Raw genomic sequence first — 21,089 nt, 5'->3', positions numbered from 1 at the left:
AAGGGAAATATATGAAATGCAAAATCCTTGTTTTTGTGCGTGGGTAGGTTGTTTTTCAGAGTGAAAGAGGAAAGGCTCCAGGGACCTAGACTTTTAGCTGCCACTAAAATGCACATTTGAATATCTGCTCCCTGATTTGAATATACAAGAGCACTAAGCTATTTTAGCTTCCCATTGGTCTTAGCTGCCTTTTAAAACCACTGGGGCATGCTTGGTCTCAGGTACTACATCTGCTCTGGTACTTTCACCAGTGTCAGTTACAAGATTTTAATTAACAGATTCAACTCAGTATTCAAAGGGTAAAAGGGATGTGGAAAGGGAAAGAGCAATCATAAGGTTCATGTACACTTTTAATTTTAAATAACTCCTTTATCCCTATATTGCATCAGTCACACAGACTATTCATTAGATTGGCTACCAAAACATAGTAAAAACATTTTGTTCATACACTTAAAGCCAAATCATTCATTTGTATTATGTTCGAAAAGTCCTAATATGAACACAGTCCTCATGCTAGCAGGAAAAATTTCCTTTTGTGCTCACTTCACTATTGTTCCCAAGTCTTGCCCAGGAGAATTCCTGGGTAAGTACATCCCTTGGAAACCCTCCATATTTTTTTCTTTTCCCACTGTGTCAGGTGTGTCTGTTTCTATTAAAAAATCCATAGCTCACTTATAAATTGATTTCTGGGAATATTGGAAGGTGAAGGATTAAACAGCCCTGTAAGACTGTTCAACCTACACAACGTTATCTAACACGTAAATCAACCAGAATACAGCTCTGTAATGTCTGTGAGCCCCTCTGGCTACTATTTCCCATACTTAAACTTTCTGGGACAAATTTTCAAAGGAGAAACAAGACATTCACAAATATAAAAATCAGCAAAACTTCCAGGCAGCTCTGGTATTATCCAGTAGTGGTGAACTGAAAGCAAAATGTTGCCTCTGGGAATTTAGTAAACGGATAGGGTTCGGTTTCCAGCTATGAACTGTTTATCATACCCTGGGGATAGAGACTGGGATTCTGGTGGTGTGTGCACCTCAAATAATGCCCAACACGTTGAGGTGTTTGACAGCACCCTTGCATGCTGTCACAGGCTATTGCTAAACTGATGTTTAATGTCAGAAATCTGTCACTCCAAATGCCGAAAAGGTTTAAGAATTTAGCAGCAAGCAATACTAGGGCAAAATTGTATAAAAGAAGATGAGTATAGTTGGAGTAAACCAAACCCATTTCAAAATCTGGTTCTGACCTAAGGTTCTACATTGTGCTCAAATATCTCCAGGGACAGCATCTCCAATATGACTATCCTAGATAGAATGCTCTCCTCAGAGAAATCCATCTGTGTACTTCCCTGGATGCTTCTCAGAAACAGGTGGAAGTTTTTTGTTCTGTCAGACATTTAGGAATTAGCCTGAGAGCTTATTGCAGCTGGTGCTCATTTTTAAATTATTGATTTTATACAGTTATAATTAGATTTATTTTATCGTTTCATTGAAAGGGGTCCAGAAATGCTGTAAATAAATAAACAGAAATAAAAGTCTAGTAAAAGGGTTGTACATCAATTATATACCCACTGATTTCCATGGAACCTATATATATGTAACTCTGAACAAGACAGTACTATGTGAGAATTAGAATCGTTCCTGTGTGGTTCGGCAAAAGTTTTGTTAACATTGTTAATGAACAAAAAATATATTAAGGCTTAAAATGCTGACTTTTTGTTGGAAGCCTGCAAAATAAGTTGCGATCCATAGCTCCAGTGGGGGTCCAGGACACATATGAAGCTCTATACAAGCATAGGTAGTGGCATACTGTTGCATGCCACGCCATCTGACAAGCAGTGAGAGTTGTGCACTTACCCAGGGCTCAGTTTTCTTGGAAGAAAGGTCAGCAGAGATCCTAGTGTCTTTTAAGATACATGGTTTTATTTAGGATGGAAGGGCTCACAGCATTGACACCTCTTCATTAGTCAAAGCTCTGGCTCCCCTGTCGCCAGCATCTCCTTACAGCTCACTCAGACTGCAACTCTCTAGCCTACACCCCACCCCCACTGCCCCTTTGAATGTTTGTCACTTAGATGCAGCTATTGCAACCCAGTTCATCCCTTTGAAATGGCACTGAAGTGGCCATCTGGTCTTCATCTTCAAAGAAACTTGCCTGACCCCTTCCCCAAATAATATATGCATTTATATTTATATGCATTTACTGTATTTGAACACTACACTAGTTTTTACATTTTAGTACATGTTACCTGGCCAGAAAACTGTGTGGCAAATTTTGGAGAATTGTGAGGGAAGGCTGTCCTTTGGTTTGTGTATTATTTCAGAAAGGGCAGATTAGGTATGTTCACCTTCAGATTTGAACTAAATCAAGCTTCTCCCTCATCTCTACTCTTTAATGCTTGGAAGTGATTTAGCATTTGGAGCATTCCCCAGCACCGAGAGGGACAGGGCACCCGTTCTTCTATGGAGCGCTTTGGGCACATTGTCCCACCTGTTCACATGTGAAAGCCAATGGATTAAGCTATAGGGCGACATGCCGAAACATATTTTGTAGTTAATATATCTATGTGTTTATTGATCTTTTTGTTCTACAGTTGTGTCCACAGTATTGGCCTGAAAATGGAGTTCATCGACATGGTCCTATTCAGGTGGAGTTTGTTTCTGCTGATTTAGAAGAAGACATTATCAGCCGGATATTCCGAATTTATAATGCAGCAAGAGTAAGGACCTTATTCAGTTATATGTTTCTTGGAAGATGGTAAAAAAAATCTAATTCACATGTGGATTTATAACAAATAATAATAATTATGGTTCCTAGCTTTATTAAGTTCCTTTGTATTGCACCTGATGTTAAATTGAAACAAAACTTTTTACATGTAAAACTGTATGCTCAGAATGCAATGCTCAGAAAAGGCCTACTTAGCTAAACAATAATCATCTACTACCTCCTACTTAACAAAATATTGTAGAAGTCTACTCAGCTTTTTTTTCAGAGTTTTCTTTTAAAATTATTGTGCTTAGTAATGAGAGGGACAAAATTGACAAGCCTTTTTATATGGTGATATATGTAGATAAGTTTCCAAAAATTAAGGGGGCATATTAGAACTTGAGGTTTTGAATATTTCCACACCCTAGGGTTGCAAGATACAGCTTAAAAGGCAAGGGTCTTGAAACCTCTATTGGATATTTTTCAAATCCAAAGTGCCAATTGGATTGTCAAGAATGAGAAAACATTTCCTTCCCTTTCTTATAAATTAGTAGAAAGATTTCATTCACATATAAAATAAAATGTGTCTTTGGAGAGAGATGCTAATGAAGTGATGTTATTCTGAATATGTGGGTCTTTATTTGGCTTATTAACAATCAGTCATCACGAAAGTTCATTCTGAAAATTTGAAAATGATGAGCATATAAAAAGGGCAGCCATAATTGGAGCTATATTGCAAATTTCACTTTGCCTAGCTGGTGATTGCTATAATATTGGCTCTTGCAGCTGTACCATTGTTCCACTCTAGTATATTTGTATATTCAGCAGTTTAGAAAATCATCTTAATATATCTCTGAGATTCAGAGTCATAACTCCCAAATGAGAATTCCTGTAGCAAATAACAAGTAGTAATCTGCTTTAATAATCACTGTTGATGAGAGCATGTAACAAATATATTATTTGGATGTAGAATAAATAATGCTGTCTTTTTATTCTTCTACTGGTTGGGTCCCCACAGCCCCAGGACGGCTATCGAATGGTGCAGCAATTTCAGTTCCTAGGATGGCCCATGTATAGAGACACGCCTGTATCCAAACGTTCTTTTCTGAAACTCATACGTCAGGTAGACAAATGGCAGGAAGAATACAATGGAGGTGAAGGCCGTACAGTCGTCCATTGCTTGTAAGTGAATATTAGCCACTAGCTTAGATGGCTTTAAGAGGGGAAAAAGACAAACATTAGGCTTGGTTTTGGCACAGAAACTGCTTGGGTTATGCTGTATGATGACAGAGGAAATGTTAATTCTCCTTGACTTCTTCAGTGACTTTCAATACCAGCGACCATGGTATCCTTCTGGAGTGGCTTGTCCAAGCTCAGAGTGGGTTTCACCACTTTGTGGTGGTTCCAGTCCTACTTGGATGGTCATTTCCAGCGGGTGATGTTTGGAGAATGTTCATCAGCCCTGTGGAGCCTTCAGTGTGGGTTCCTCAGGGTTGATCTTATCCCCCATGATGTTGAACACCTACATAAAACGTCTTGGAGTACATTGCCAGCAATATGTTGATGACTCCTCCTTTCCATTTGCAGGTGTGGTAGTGGATGTAATGGACTAGATAAGAGAGTTCCAGTACTTCTTTTCTAGAAAAATAGCAATAGTTTTTATGCTTTATATTTTGATGCTTTTATATTGTACACCCTGTGATCTTTGAATGAAGGGCAGTATAGAAATTGAATTATTATTATAATAACAACAACAGTATACATTATTCCAAGGGTGTTCATACCATGATTTGTATAATGATATGATACTGTATTTCAGTCTCTTATTTTGCCTTTATTCATCAAGCTTATCCACCACACCTCAAGATATCCCTCTTGCTCTACTACAGCTTTTTAAAAAATCTCCTCATCCCTTACTTATTCTTCCAATATTCACTTTCATCTCTGCCCCACTCCCCTTCCTAAGAACTGTAAGGTGTCATTGTTGGGGGGGTTAAACTGCTTGCTATGGTTCCCCCCAAAATTATCACTTGCCCCCTGATCATGGTGTCTAGTTTTCCCACCTGTTGAATAGAAATTATAATTCCTAATCTTGTGAGGTTTCGCTTATTAATGGTTTGAGATCCATATCTGGGAGGTCCTTTTAAAATGCAAATTGATATCATCTCAATTATTCGTGATATTAAATGGCTGAACCACATCTCCTGCACACACGCATATACATCACTTCCAGGCAGCACAGAAAGTGGGGGAAACCATCGAACATAATCCTTTTAAATGACTTAATTTTAATTAAAATGCTCAAAGAATGGCACAATATCATCCAGTATTTGGCAGCAGGGAACATTCTTTTCATCCTGCCTGGATGTGACAGATGTGCCATATTGTCACTTCCTTTGAAAATCAACCATTTGTGAGTTCTAGCTTTAAAAAGCTGGAAGCTAACTAGTCTGCACTCTGGTAATTATTAAGGTTTATTATTTTCAATGAAGTGGAATCTAAAGATGCTGATTAGAATAGTTGTGGAAATAATAGAGTTTCCAGAAGGAGAGAGATTATCTATGGTTATTTTTAATTTTCAGAAGAAAGTTTTATTAAATGCTATATCTAATCATGCATCTGAACACAGAAGCCTCACATTTTTGTTTTCTCATCTTATTAGACAGATACAATACTCTCAATCTGTTAAAACATGTCTTAAGAACTAGGATCCAGACCATGAGTTTGTTTCCACTACCCCAAGCATAGATTCCTGGTTAGTATGGGCCATGGGTAGTGGATATTCTAATGGAAAGCCTTAATTGTGGTTCAGGCCAGTAGAGGGAATTTTGGAAGTTAAAGAATTAAGGGTCCAGAAGAGGAAGCATGGAGTTCTGCAGACCGCTTCTGATCCCCCAACCATGGTTGGGAGTATTGAATGTGAATTGGCCCCTGAATTGGATCATGATTTAATTCACTTCCAAAAGTAAAGTTGTTTTCTCTGCAGCCACTCTTCCTGCTTATTTCCACAAGACAAAAATAAGAAGTTTGGGAATCTCTCATACCTTCAGTAGTGTGTAGGTTTGTTTGTGGGTTTTTAGAACATCGAGCAATTAGAAATTGCATCAAAATGAGCATAGTTCAGCTAAATGAATCTAGACATAATCTGATACTGATCAGTTGTGTTAGTACAAAACATTAGAACATAGGAAACTGCTTTATCCCAGGTCAAAATATTTGTCCATTTAGCCCATTGCTTTTTCTCTTGACTGCCAGAGGCTCTCTGGAGGCAATGAGTTAAAACGTAATCAGATAAAGTGGAATTAAAGAGGTTTTATATCTACAAGAAATAAGACCAACAGGTGGGCTTCACTTTTATGTATTTTATTGTACTGGAAGAGTTAATGATTTTTTTAAAAAAAATCTATTTGAATTTCATTTTTATAAATAATTGTAAGTTTGTTCTTCAGTTGTTAAAAAACTGGAGGACATATAACCATTTAGATACCTTCCAAGACATGTGTGAACTTTGCGTGTCCACATGTAGATATGGTATGGCCAGAGATTGCTTCAATAACAAGACTGTCACAAATCCCCAACACCCACCTTGTGAAATAGGCTGGTGTTGTTTAGAAGGAACAGTCAAGAAAGTAAGAAACATATAGTTTCAGCGCTACACCAAAAAAGCCCCTACCTGAAATCAGGCTATGGGACTTAAATGCAGTAGATGCTCTATGAACCCTCAAATATTATCACAATCCAGGTGGATTGGCACATCAACATATGTCATACTGGGTTTTTGGGGGGAGGGGAGACCCACGTGTACTATTAAGGGGAAATAACACAAAGCTACAAAATAATCAAGTCATTGCTTTTCTTGCAGAAATGGAGGTGGCCGCAGTGGGACATTTTGTGCAATCAGTATTGTTTGTGAAATGCTGCGACACCAGAGGGCTGTTGATGTTTTCCATGCTGTGAAGACCTTGAGGAATAATAAGCCTAACATGGTGGACCTTCTGGTATGAGCTTTTAAACTGCTCTACTAAGTAGGGGGGGAAATTCCTATTATCATAAGGCACAGTGACATTTTTGAGATTTTAACTGAGAGCAGTTCATAAAAGCAAGCCTGTTGTTTTCTAAAGGGGATAATGAAATCACTTGGCTTGTAAAAGTATTTTACACTGCTTTCCTCCCAAGGAGACTTGTTCAGTGTATGCTGGGGGTTTTTTGTGAAAACTTTCAACTTTCAACAGAACATCCTTATTAATTTCCCTTTCTGGCAGTGCAATCCACATGGAGAACAGCCTTTGTGTGGCAGAAATAATAGTCATGTAAAATGAAATGCCAGATTTTCAAATTATATATTTTATAAATAGCTTAATCTCCTAATATTTATCAAGACTGTGAATTTCAGTTTGACATTCAGAGTATTGCATTTAATTATGGCTCTTCTATCTTGCAGAAGGATTAAAAGAGTTCAGAAACAAAGGGCCAAGAGCAATTATTTCCTTGTAGAGTGTTTTATGGAACTTCTTATATGTAGAATTGCTGAAATGCCAGCTGTTGTTCTATAAAAACTATATAGGACATCGCAAAGCATCAGGGTATTATGGTCTACTTTGTTCATCAGTAGTGTAAGGAAGGTTGCATCCTGCTAAAAGGGCATTTGGATAGCTAAAGAAGTACTTGGTCATTGTGATTTCAGCGTTTGGAAGAAGGGTAAAATAAATATGAACCAAAGAGCTCAGAGAAACATATATGGCTGTTTCCTTCCCCTCTGTTCTATCACTTTTCTGTAACAGAAATTTCCAAGTGTTCTTCTTATTTATTTGCCTATGTGAATAATCTTATTGCCAATGCAATAGGGTTTTAAAACTGATGAACATTAACCATGTATAAATCTGCACAGAAATTTGTATTATTATGTAATTATAACTACCGTCTTTTTCGCTCTATAGGACGCACTTTTCCCCCTCCAAAAATGAAGGGGAAATGTGTGTGCGTCCTATGGAGCGAATACAGGGGGGAGGCAGGCAGGAAAAGCCCCCAAAAGCTCCTCACACACAAGCTCCACGCGGCTCTTGCGGGCTTTTCCTCAGGAGGGAGAAGGGACTGACATGGCCAGTCAGTCCTTTCTCCCTCCTCGTAGAAAAGCCCACAGGAGCTGCGCGCTCCTTAAAGGGTGCGCGGCTCCTGTGGGCTTTTGCGGGAGGTGGGGGTATTGCCATAACCGCGCGCAGGCAGCCTCTCCCAGCAGAAGCCAAGACAGCGAGGGGGATGCGTCCCACTCACTGTCTTGGCTTCTTTGCTCTTTGGGGCTGGGGGGGGGGACCCGGGCTTCCCCGGAAGCCCCGAGAAGCTTGCGGAGCAGCAGGAAGGCTGCGTGCCTTTCCGCTGCTCCCCGACCTGCTCTTTGGGGCTGGCAGTGGGCTTCCCCCCGCCAGCCCCAAAGAGCAGGTCGAAAGGAACCCGGAGCGCAACGGGAACTCCCACAGCGCTCCGGAGGCTTCGGGTTGCCTTCACCGACCCCTCTCGCTCTCCAGGCTTCCAAGGTAGCTGCCTGAAGGTGACTGAAGGCACCTTGTTTAAGAGGGGGAGAATAAGGGGGGGAAATTCTCCCCCTCTCTGCGCAGCGACTCCTGCCGCTTCGCTGAAGGGGCGCTGGGCAGAGAGGGGGAGATTTTTTTTTTCTTGTTCCCCCTCTAAAACAAGGTGTGTCTATGGTCAGGTGCATCCTGTAGAGCGAAAAATACGGTAATTGAAAAAGAAAACTTGTATCCTTCATTTAGTCCTTGCTGCAATTGACATTGTTTTCATGTTTTGATTTTCCAGGATCAATATAAATTCTGCTATGAAGTGGCTTTGGAGTACTTGAATTCTGGCTGATGGTGCAAATAGTGCTGGGAGGAATCAAAACCTTTCACCACCACAATCAAAGCAAGTTGCTTCATGATATCTGTGTGTATGAGATGAGGACTTCTCAGTGTTATGCTTATATTGCTTTGTACTGGCTCTTTTTAAGAGCCCAAGAGCGTCTTTCCAAAAAAAAATAATGCTTGCACTGCCCATTTTCCACAGTATGGCCGTTGTTTGAGACACCTACAAATCCCACAGTAACACAAAAAATGCACTTCAGTGATTGGAAACCACTATCATATAAATCCATCAACTTGATATACCAGTCTAGTCACCTGGTAAATTAAAGAGCACAATTCTATTCTAATGAAGAAATTTGTACTTTTCTGTTGTACTTTTTTGTTGGCAGTGATCCTCTGTTGTTGTCAGAGACTATAGTGTACATTTTTGTTCTGTGGAGAATGCCGTCTAGCATTTTGATAATGTATTTTAGTTACATTTGTATCCTATTTGCTCCTAATAAAACAAAGCATTTGTAGCTTCAACCTAACTAATAGCTACACAAACAAACCACATTAACTTTGCTGAATTGTATTTTCTGTCCAACTTGTATTGTTTCAGAAAGGAGAGACTTGACAGACTTTCCATTAAGAAAATGGAAAAAATACAGGATGATCAGATTAATATATCCAAAGCTTTTCCCCATTTGTTTATATTGTAAATATTTTTTGATTTCATCAAATTATTTATTCATTAAAAAGAAATCTTTTGTGAAGCACAGTGAGTGACAATCATTTTTATTAAACCCTGAAAATGCTTAATGTATTATACTGTAAACATTTGTTTACCCTGTCTGGCTTCTCAGCTTAATAAATAATTACATATACAATACAAATCTCATATAATAAATAGACAGCTATGGCATGGAACTGCCTTCAGCTTAACTTAGTACAAGGCTTTCAAATGATTACATTACTGTGGCAGAGTTGGACATTCTGATTCCTGAGAGGTCATAGCTCAGCATTTGAACATGTATACATTTCCTTTGTACATAACATTCCAAAAACCAATCCTTACTATCTTCAGTCAAATAATATTTTCCCTGGGTAAGAAACCTGCCAAATTACAGACAAATAGGTCCAATGACTTTTGCGCTAGTTATCTGTAACTAAGCCGCCTGTCAAGGAATGAGGTGGGGATATAAATAAATATATTACGATATTATAATCTTCATTTAATTTGAGGGTGGTGTAAGAGAAGAACTAAAAGCGATTAACTTTCTTGGTAAAATCATTCCTTCTAATTACAAGCTTTCCCTATGGCATTTGCTTTCCCTTCCCCTGTCACCCTTCCCTGGTGGTTTCCTTAAAGACATTTAGTTTTGCTTTTGTCATACATATCTGGATCACCAAACACCATGAACCGAATTGCTTCAAGAGCCATTGCTTTGACTTGTATCACCTTGTATAAACCCCACTTCACCTCTGACAAGCCCAAAATCCAATACTGATACAAACCCATAGTATGTGATGTTAGGTGTTAAACATGCTCCTGATGGGCTGCCCCTCTGAACAGAAGTTTCCAGACCATCTTCAAGACCACCCCCAACACTGAGTGCATTTACAGTGGTTCAGTCAGAAACCACAAGGGCTTTGGTCCTTGTGGCAATATTATATCTGTCCAGGAGCAGCGAGAGCTGGCAAATCAGCTGGAGCTGCAAAAAGGGTGCTGGGAACTGTAGCTGTGGTAAAGGTAAAGAATCTGGGATTCTTTAGGTGAAGCCATCTGCTTCAAATGTATGATGTGTACAAAGCTTGAATCTGTGCAGAGTGTTTCTCACCTCACTATATGTCTTTGTGGTCCTAATTGGAGAGAAAGAAAATGACCTTTTACCTGGTCCCAATGTGAGCGGCAGTTGCAGCCTGTTGCATCGGGCCCCAAGCCCCCGGAAGCAACACATGACTAGGCGGCTGGTAGTTGGGAAATCCCTGGGCAGGCCACGTGGTACGACAGGAGTCCCCGCCAGCTCCCAATTTGAATTCTGGTCAATCAGGTTACACTAAGGGAGAGAAAAGACGTATATTAAAGTGAAAGTGAATCCTTGTTTGTTCTTACAAAAATCATGTAACCATTATTGTTAAAATATGTTATCCTGCACTATATCTAATGTTAAAAATATTTTATGGAGCATAGTGAAATTTTCTACTAAATGCTTTGAGTCATTTTGACATTACACTCTCATGACTAACTGGGAAGGTAATTGCAGTGTAGCTGTTGGTGATAAATGAGAAGGATAAACCCTCTACCATAATAAGAACCAGCTTTCAAAAATATTGCAGCCACAAAGTTAAGTTTTCAAAGACAGAAAAGGTACAGATAAGTACCTTAACTTTTTCCATTAATAACTTTTTCCAAGTTCTATCCCTGCAGGACACTTTCTTGACTAATTGCACTCATATTGGAGCAACCCTTGTTCTAATGCACACATTTTCCTGGTTATTAAAAAATTATTTTACAAGGAAGGGCCCCAGACTCAACATCTTGCTTCAGGAAGCTAACAATAGCTTCTTGTAGTTCTTCTCTAACAGAAGAAAATGTACCTGGAAATGGAAATAATCCTAGGTAACATATCTGGATAAAAGCATCCTGAAGCTGAGGCCTCATACAGATAGCAATTTTTCATTAAAGTTCTAACACCGACTTTAAAGAAGAAGTGTTAACATCAGTCAAGAGTGGCAACCAACAGGGCAGAGAAGACTGAAAAAGTAACCAAAAAGTTGCTTCACTAGACACTGGTGTGTAACTGATTTTCTATTTCACTAGATCTGCTTTTCAAAATGCCAGTCATTGCTATGTTTTCATTCATTGGCTAAAAACACTGAAAGCTGGAAGCAGACTCTCACAAAACAAATAAGCTGAACAGTACCTGCACATTTGAACTTGTACTTCAGATTTTACAGAAGCAGTCACAGGTTCCAGCTCGTGTGTGGTGGGAATGAGGACAGATTATACACATTTGTGGGTTGAAAATAGGCCACAGCTATATTTGGACATACAACTGGCAAGCATGGTTGGGCATGGCAGTAGGGCAGGGATCTAGTCTGCTCCACTTAAAATGTACATTGCTGGAATATACTGTTCATTATCTGTATGGCTTCTGCTCACACTTTCTTCAAAATGTAACACAAATTAAACTGGTTATTTTATTACATCTCTTAGCAGTTCTGATTTGTAAAAGTATGGCGGTCAATATATATAGATTCTAACTGGGTGTGAAATACTTCACGATGCAAGGCAGGTAGAAGCTTCCCACCTGAGAAAAAGAAGTGAATCTGATACAGGCCCTTGAAGGCTTAATTATCAGATTTCTGACTCTGTGTCCTTTAGTCCTTGCAGGTTTTGTATCAAATGCCTGCAAGGTACCTGCCAAATTAGACTTAAAAAGAGCTGACCTTTGCTGGCAAAACAGCTTAACTTGTCTTAATTTGTATCAGAAGCACACACTTGAAGCCAGTGCTATTTGTATTGTTCCTCCTGTACTTGGGAACTAAGGAAGAAACGGTGTGCTTCCAACCAAGAAATGCTATTCCACAAACTGATTTTTTTGATTGCAATTTTCTGTGCATGCAATAGGCAAGTTAGCTTTCACATGTCCCATCATGGAAATGGTGGCTATTCTGCAGTTTACCAGCCATCCGAATGGGTGGAGGAAGATGGAATGTATCCATATTGTGCTTGTTTTGCTCTGTTTGTATCCTTCCACTCCATCACTCCATCCCTTGCCCTCTACTACCTTTTTTCCATATCGGGCATGCACACAGGTATGTTTGTACCTGTGCATGCATAAGAGCTCAAGAGCGAATGCTACCAGTTTGTTACACAATGGGCAAAATGACAAAGTCACATGACCCCCACCTTTCTATGAGTCCCATATATAATAATAGGCCAGTGAATACTCGCAGCAGCATTCAACAACCGCTACAGCCTCCAAACCATCTTCAAGGAAAGCTAATGTAGGGCACATTACAGTAATTTAGCCATGAAGTTACAATGGATCACTGTGGCAGGGTTATCCCAATCCAGGAACGGCTATAGCTGGCAAAACAACCCTAGCTGGAGACAGGTACTCTTAACCACTGCAGCCATTTGGGTTTCCCATGACCAACCTGGATCCAAAACTATGTGTCTGCTCCTTCAAGGGGAGTGCAAATCTGTCCAGAACAGGTTCTTCCTCCATTTCCCAAATACATGAACCACCAACCAAGAGTGCCTCTGTCTTTTTAGGAATCATTCTCATTTTGTTAGCCCTCCCCTCATAAAGGTCATTACTGCTTCCAGACACTGGTCTACCATCTGCACTGCTGCACCTGATTCAGATGCAATGGAGACAGAAAGAACTGTGTGTCATCAGCATACATGGTACCTTACTCAAATCGGATGACCTTACCTTGAAGCTTCATATAGCTGTTGAAAGAGTACATGGAATGAACCCCTGCAGTATAATAGCCACAGGCCAAGCAAGTAGCGTAGGAGAGCTGAAAAAAATCACACCTGACAACCAATGCACTTCTAAAAGGCCAGGGACACAGTTTCCCACAGTCCTCTTGGGGCTAGGGTGCCTCGTTTACCAGAAGTAAGGTAAAGGTAAAGGACCCCTGGACAGTTAAGTCCAGTCAGAGGCGACTATGGAGTGCGGCGCTCATCTTGCTTCAGGCCGAGGGAGCCGGTGTTTGTCCACAGACAGCTTTCTAGGTCATGTGGCCAGCATGACTAAACCGCTTCTGGCACAACAGTGATGAAACAGCAGTCAAACATGGGTCAGTCAGTCCTAAGAGATAGGCGAGTGCTGTTCTGAAGGGACGGGCGATGTTATTTTACCAGAAGTAATGTATTTAGCATTAACTCTGGAAGTGTATATTCAATTCTGACCAAACAAAGCCTCCTGGTGTATATTTTGCTCTAAGAGCTTGCCAGATGTGAAATATATTGGGATTATTTTCAGCTCTCCTACCCCACTAAGCAGAAATCCCCCAATGCTGCTTTTGGGAAGTGATCCTGTACATAACACCATGTTTCCACCTTCCACAGAAGGATGTCATGTTTGATAGCAAACAGAACCAGCAGAGTTGCACTTCCCTTGCCTCTCTCTCTCTCTCTCTCTCTCTCTCTCTCTCTCTCTCAGAGGTGGCCTGTCTCGTTTTGCCACCTGAGGCGAAATGGGAAGTTGCTGTCTCCCATGGCCATTGCCACCCATACCTGCCAAAGCCAGGGTCACACAGTTTACCAGGTCTCATGGCTGCAGCATCAGCTTCCAGGTTCTTGTGGCAGCCCCCCCCCCCCCATGGGAGAAGCAGTAGCAGCTTTTGCATTCTAGCGCAATCTCACCAGAACTCAGAAGGCAACATGGCAGCTGCTCCTACTTACTTCCCTGGGACCAGGGTAGGGCAGGAGGCATTTGCAGTGGCACCAGAGAAACAGCTGCTTGCAAGAACCCAGAAGCCACTATCACTTCTGTGGTGAGGGGCCTCCACCTCCGGAACCTGCTTCTCACTTCTCTGGTGAAGGGGGACCAAGAGGCACCTTTGGAACTCTGGCCCCACAATGGGTGCCTCCCACCCACCCCACACCACCAGAGGAGGGTCAGCAGCAGTGGCGAAAGCTCTTGAGATCTCCCTGAAACCCCAACATCGCCAGGCCTGTGGTGATGATGCCAGTAGGGTGGCATGGTGACAGGCAGGCATCACAGTGGGATCTGCCAACTCTGGATCCTGGCAGGATCCCACCACCTGGGGCAAGTGCCTCGATTTGTCTAATGGTAAGTCCAGCTCTGCTCCTGACACTTGGTTAACCAGGATGACCAAGGCAGTTTCACTGTCAGATCCAGGCTTGAAGACAGGTTAAATGCATCTTTAAAACTCATTACCTCCAAACACCCTCAAAGTTGACCAGCCACTACCTTATTCAGAAATGGGATATTATCAGTTATTTCCCCACTTTTCTATTTAGAATTTATTCTTATTCCAGGCTAGGCAATGCTTCCATTGCTTGACTTTAAAATACAGAACACCTATTTTCCATTTTAAAATAGCATTTGTCTATCTTCATTGCAAGCCTGACTTCCCACGCTGCCCTTTCGTTAACATTAACCAACCTATATGACTGCTTAATATCTTGTGATGAACTGGACAGTGTGTCAACACTGGTACAACGACAGTACTCCACATTCCAAATTAATCTGCTAACACTTCATCTAAAGCCCTATGTTGTAATTTTATCAAACCTTTCACTTAGCCGTAGACCAAGCTATGCTATTAAATGCTCTTCATAACCAACCAGCCTGAATAATTTTGCAACGAAATTCTCATGTTCGTCACCGTAAAACCTATTAAGGTTACCTCTGTGGTTACCTCTCAGGAACAGCCAGGATCTTCTTGTTGTAAATTGCAAGTTTTGACATTATCAGTAGAATTACTAAAGAGACAAATTAAACTCAGCTGCTCATTCTTGCAGGACTGTGTCAAGTCAACTGCTTACTCAAAACAGCCAGAAACAATAAAGGGAAAACTGATTTTGCTTGTTTGGACTAAAGCTCTGAAAAGTTGGCCATTTACATTGGGTCTTCGCTTTTGCTCAGTTGGTGATAGCTCCAAGGTTGCAGATTCAATCCCCTTATCGGACAGCTGCATATTCCTGTACTGCAGGGGGTTGGACCTCCTCAGGGTCCCTTCGAACTCTACAATTCTATGATTTCCATGAAGCAAAATATATGAAATGACTTCTCTATTGGGCCAATTTCCCCTCTGTTTCTTCTACTGCATATTTCATTGGTAATTTCTTTTATTGACTCCACATATACAAGGTCATGCAATTCTGCTTCTCATTCATTAATTTAATTCAGAATCAATTATTAGGATCAGAATTCACCCATAAACATGGATCAAAAAGAAATGTGGAACTTAACACTGCTCATATGAGAAAACGATTTAAGGGTGCTAACTAATCTGCGATAACTCCAACAGCAGAATTGGAAAGGGCATGAAATAGCTGAGTTTGAACTTTTTTTTTTAAGAGGCAGTAGCTTCCCGTCCCCTTAACAGGTGTTCATTAGAAATGCTGAGATGTAAGAAATTTAAAAATCACAGTAGGCTCGATATAGCGGCTGCGACGTAAAGAGATCTAAGAAAGTGAAACTGCAGAAAGAAAATCTTTTGTAACATAGTCCAAAACTGAGTTGAAGGGAAGTCAACTATTGTTGTGTTATTTAGTTATTGCATGCTTAATTTGTTGGTGTTTTTTGTTATGCAATGTTTTTCTTTTCTTTTTTGTTTTTTTGTTTTTTTTGTTTTTTTGTTTTGTCTTTTTTGTTTTATTAGTGTTTGGTGTTGTATAGTGAACTGAAACTAATAAAAAGAATTCAAAAAAAAAGAAGAAATGCTGAGATGATTGTGTGATCAGCTAATGCTGCTGTAAGCAGACACTTGTAATTACTTCACATACGTTAAGCTTCAGTTGAACTGCCACAAAGTTCTTGTTCTTCTTCGCCGTTTACAGTTCCCACATACATATTCACTTGTGTCTGCCTCCAAACAAAGGATAACACTAAATGCTATGTGATGAACTCAACTCAAGTCCACAAAAGCTTGTGTCATTGTACATTTGTTAGTCTTTAAGGCTCTGTGGAACATTTCTAACTGGTGTAAACTGGTTGTGCGTGTATGCACTATTGTGGCAGCACCAATGGAGCCTATCTCCAGTGCCTATGGAAGACTTTTTTATTCCAGCAGAAACTGAAGTCTGGTTTTATAGTTTTAACTGATCTTTATCTTTTTCTCTCTTTTTTTTGCATTGTATTTCTTGTACACCACTTAGAAATTATAGTATTTAAGTGGCTTATAAATTGTTTAAATAGAATTTAATTTCTCTATGTTCAGTGCAAGCCATTTGCCAAGGCTTCCCCCATTGTAAATGGGAATCTAGCATTTCCACACAAATCAACACACTTATTCAAAAAACTATATTGCTTAACAGAATAAATAAAATAATCTTAAGTGAGTTACATAAAACCTAAAAATACAATGTTCAATTAAAAAATGTAAAAATGAGGTAAAAATAAAGTGCATCTGTATATCACCAATACAGTGTACATTTTTTTAAAAAAAAAATGTTAACAGTCAGCGACTGGGGAAGCTTGGGTAAACAAAGACTTTATAAGGGGCATTGAATGGCTTTGGAAGTATAAACATCATTGAAAGATGCCCACATTTGCGGCAATGCTTTTGAACCAAAGTAGTGAGTTCTTATTTCCAGCCTCGCTGTAGACCAAACTAAAATGGCCCTGGACTTGCACAGCTGGACTTCCTGTTCAGCAAGGTAAGGGTGGAATTGTGGGCAAGGAGCTGGTGCTGCATAAGCTCACCCAGCAAACGTGTAAGAGAGGGGCTGAAAAGCTCCCCTGCTTGCTATGACATTTGGGGGATTTATTAACAGCATCCCTGCTTGTTATGAAATGCAACTCCCGTCATTTTATTTTACTTGCTATCAAGAGGTTGAGGGGACGAGGAGAATAACTCAAACGACAAGCAACTATTTTGTGCTTATTCAGTCTTCTTCTGATAGAGCTTTAAAAGTCGGTTCCCAGGGGTAGTTCTGTGACAAAGACCAGTTTTGGCACTGAATGAGAAAAGAAGCTAAAATTGCTTTGCAATATAACTGGAAGTAGAATTGCAACTATAAAATCTGTGCTCAACAGGCAGAAAACATGTTTATGACCCTGTTTTCAGGGCTGATATCCTACCCATATATACAAATTTATATACACTTGCGGAATGCAATTTAGTAACTGAGGAAGGGCTGTTTGTAGCTGTTCTGCTGATTTTGTAATTACTATGCGGTATGCAGTGTCAATATACTGACAAGAAGGGCACTCAAATTACAAATCACGCTGTCCTAAGGTGGTATGCCTAAATATATGCTAAACTATACTCTGCAGATGTATGGAGATTAAGAGATTCTACTCAGTGATGACAAACGGGCATAAAATCATGCTCTGGTTCCAGAAGAGAAGTGAAGGCTAGCTTACTGGTGGAACAGGAATAGCCGAACTCTGCACTCACAGTCACATTTTGGGTTTTTAAAAAATCCAGTCAGTCATAAGATTTCCTTTCCTGAGGTTAACAGAGTTCGAGAACTCAGACTGGTTCATAGGACCTTCTGAGTCCTGAGGCAAAATTGGTAGTGTTTTACCACCAATGCCTCCTACTCCTCTTGTGTAACAGGATCTCCACCTATTCATCCCTCAAAAAACCATGAAAGGAAGCCACCTGCAGGCAGCTCCCCACTTGTGTGTGATCTACTTATCTCAATGGTCTTGCTGCTGAAGCAGAACATTGGAAAGTCTGAGGTTATTTTTTATTTGATAGGCAATCAGGACAGATACCAACTCTTTACTATTCCGCCTGTAAAACTAAAATAGTAAAAATAAAAATAAAATACCACTCTCTGCTTTCCACAGTGTCTCACCTTGAGTGGGTCCAGGACTAAGGTAACTGTTCTTGGGAATCAATTTTTGTTGCAATTAAACAGAAATAGGTTTAATGCATTAATAATACGTACAGTAATCATGCTATATCGTTTGAAGACTTGAAGCTGTTCTAATTTGTGGAGGTAGGGAGCCCAGAGAAATATGGCCCTTTATAAGTTAGGCTGAGAGCTGGTGACTGACCCAAGTTAGAAAGTGAGCAAAAACAGTAAGTAGTGAGTTTAAAATATGAAACTGAACGTGTTCAAAGTATTTTCTTTCTGTTGATTAAGGTTGCAAAATTGCTTTTGTTTGTGTTTTGCTGAGAGTGGTGAAACTGTGGACCTCCGGGGTGGCGCCATCGGTAATGGCGGACTCCCTCTGATCCGGAGGGACTGGCTCTACGGAAATCGGAAAGCGAAGTGGGGACCCTTTAAAAAATCACAGGCGGGTGAAGCCTGTGACCGTGGGACTCGGCGGGCACCTTTCGCGCCCCCCCTAATTTGTAAAGGAACCCAATTACGGGCTCCGGAGCGAAGCGGGGCAAGCGGCGCAGTGCTGAGAGTCAACTGCTTCTTCCGTGGAGTGAAGCCGCACAGCCATTACCGGAGAGCGCTACCTTTTTCCTGTGACAATCTGGCTACAAAAACAACTACCCGTGAATAGGTTAAATTTGGACAATTGGACTCTAAACAATGACCCGTGAATAGAACGGAAAATTGGACTAAGAAATTCCTTTAATTTGACACTGAAGCGGGAAGGTCTAAACAGGAAGTCAGCCTTCCGCTTTTTGTAGAAAGATTAAAGCAAAGACATGGCAAGCTAGAGTTTAGTAAATCGTTTGTAAAGGATCAACTTTCATCATCTAAAATTACTGAACCCCCTTTGGAAGCAGGAGAAGAGGGGGGATTTTTTTTCTGGACTGTTTAAACCTGCAGAAGAGTGTGTAAAGAAAAGCAATTTTCCACCGTCTTGAACCTGGGAGCGGGGTGTCAGGACAGACGTTTTCGGAGTTCATTGACTATAGATAAACGTTTTTGGCAGACAGTTAAAAGAAGATAAACATAGTGATTCCATTGTTCTCCTTCACAGTTAAAAGGAATAAAATATTGACAAAATATCTGAAAAAGGAAACTTTGTTGTTAGATCTGCTTTAAAAAAGAGAGAGAGAGAGATGGATACAAATAGAAGTTCTTCCCCTAGAGGGAGCTTGTGAAATTGTTATTAAATCTGAACTGGGGAGCTTTGCAGCTGCAATAGATTAAGATCGTGGGATCAGACTTTGACCTTGCACAACAATGTACTCGGAGGCTCTGGTGCGTGCTTTCTGCAAGACAAGTGCTTTATTGGAACAGTTACATGAGAAGACGGATTTGATGACTGTTGCGATCAGAAATTTTGGACAGGTAGTGGGTATCTATATAGAACCCACTCAGGAATCAATTCAGGAGTGTGCTCTGACAGATCAGATGAGGGAGGAGGCTGTGGCTGGACCCTGGGAGGCAGAGATGGAGGTAACTGTGGCCCAGCAGGAACATGAGTTGTTGGATCTGACGAATGAACCTGGAAAAAGCCAGATTTGGAGAGATAGAGTCTTGCTTGGCTTGGAGATGGGGGGCTGGATAGACCCCCCTATGCAGGGATGTTTTGACTTTTCAAGTCTGGCGTTGGGCCGGGAGGAGTTTGGAGTTGTGGGGGTCCTCAACTTTGGAGGGACCTTGAAACATGCTTTTAAATACCACATGGAGTTCAGTTTGGACTATGGAAAGGGGGCTGATCTGTCGAGAAGGGACAAAAATATTGTCAAGCTGGAGTCTCCACGAGTGAAAGGAGCAGAAGACAAAGTAAAGTACAGGTATAAATATGAAGATCTGCGGAAGGGACATGGAAGAGACTTAAGGGCCTCGGACATAAGGTTACCAGGTTAATGAACTAGATGGATAGGATAGAAAGGACTGACAAAACCCGAGACCAGGAGGAAGAGATGTTGGATGAAGATTGGAAGAAAGTTTTTAAAAATTCTATTTAGGAATGTTTTCTAAAATTAATGAGTATTAGAAAAATGTTTGAACGAAATTATTTGGCTTTAGCAGAAATGCTAAAAAGAACCATGTAAGAATATGCTATGGTTATGAGAAATTGGTATAAATAAGATTTAAGTTTTAAGTTTTAGGGTTTTTTATGGTAAGATAAGGTTAAAATAGATTAAGGCAATTTAATGACAGAATATTATGAAAAATGGAAAGGATTTGCTGTGACAATCAATAACTAGAATACAAAAAAGGGAGGTGTGAGGAGGTCGATGAAATAAGGTAATGACAGTTAAGGATTTGGGAATATTGGATCTGTTTTTAAATCTTTGTGGTTTATTTTTGCTTTCTGATTTTGATTTGCTATGTGTTTTGTTTTTGCTTTTGACTTTTATCGATTTGTATTGTTTAATTGTTATTTGCTTTTTTCTTGTTTTTTTTCTTTGTTTTTTTGAAATTTTTTCAATTTTTTCAAATTTTTTTCAATTTTTGAATTTTTTTTAAAATTCTCAATAAACACCATTTTAAAAAAGAGAGAGAGAGAGAGTGGTGAAACTGAGTTTCAGAGTACAATAGCGTATGCTACAATAACTGTGCTAGTCTTTAAGATACCATAACATATATTTTTGGGTACCTTATTTCATACATTCCTTTTGAGGGGAAGGCGTCCTCCTCTGGGAAATGCACCAGCACCACCAGTACCGCCTTAAGCTGGCCTTGGCCATTCATACAGTTTGTGCCTCATTTTTAATTCCATCGTCTTCTTAAAGGGAAATAGCCCCAGTTCGGTTGCTCTCTGCATGGGCTTCCCTTAGCTTTTCCTTTATGAAAAATCCTCTATCCTGATATTCCGCTATACCCATTTGTATTAAACTAGCCTTCTTACCTCATGCTTTGTGTCACTAGGAGAAACTAGCAATCCCGAAAGCCGCCTTTGTCTTTACACATGTGCCCTCTGATATCATTGACCTAGCTCAGCCTTCCTTAACTTGGTG

General features: G+C 40.2%; 1 protein-coding gene and 1 long non-coding RNA gene across 5 annotated transcripts in view; one reads left to right on the top strand and one right to left on the bottom strand.

Annotated features, from left to right (window-relative positions):
• PTPRM (protein tyrosine phosphatase receptor type M) overlaps nt 1-9,322 on the top strand; it is a 415,073-nt gene extending 405,751 nt beyond the window's left edge. For all 4 annotated transcript variants that reach the window (XM_082235318.1, XM_082235320.1, XM_082235319.1 and 1 more), the window contains 4 exons: nt 2,600-2,725; nt 3,731-3,894; nt 6,575-6,710; nt 8,524-9,322. In XM_082235318.1, the coding sequence (XP_082091444.1) occupies nt 2,600-2,725; nt 3,731-3,894; nt 6,575-6,710; nt 8,524-8,577 (480 nt within the window). In that variant the 3' untranslated portion in view covers nt 8,578-9,322. The remainder of the gene's footprint in view (nt 1-2,599; nt 2,726-3,730; nt 3,895-6,574; nt 6,711-8,523) is intronic.
• LOC309539328 overlaps nt 1-21,089 on the bottom strand; it is a 48,099-nt gene that overhangs the window by 3,762 nt on the left and 23,248 nt on the right. The window contains exon 2 of the long non-coding RNA XR_014222820.1: nt 10,441-10,606. This is a non-coding gene — a long non-coding RNA (uncharacterized lncRNA). The remainder of the gene's footprint in view (nt 1-10,440; nt 10,607-21,089) is intronic.

Source organism: Podarcis vaucheri (assembly GCF_965113315.1).
Source record: "Podarcis vaucheri genome assembly, chromosome: 8".
In the NCBI taxonomy this organism is placed as follows: Eukaryota; Metazoa; Chordata; class Lepidosauria; order Squamata; family Lacertidae; genus Podarcis; species Podarcis vaucheri.
This window is presented reverse-complemented; position numbering and strand designations above follow the sequence as displayed.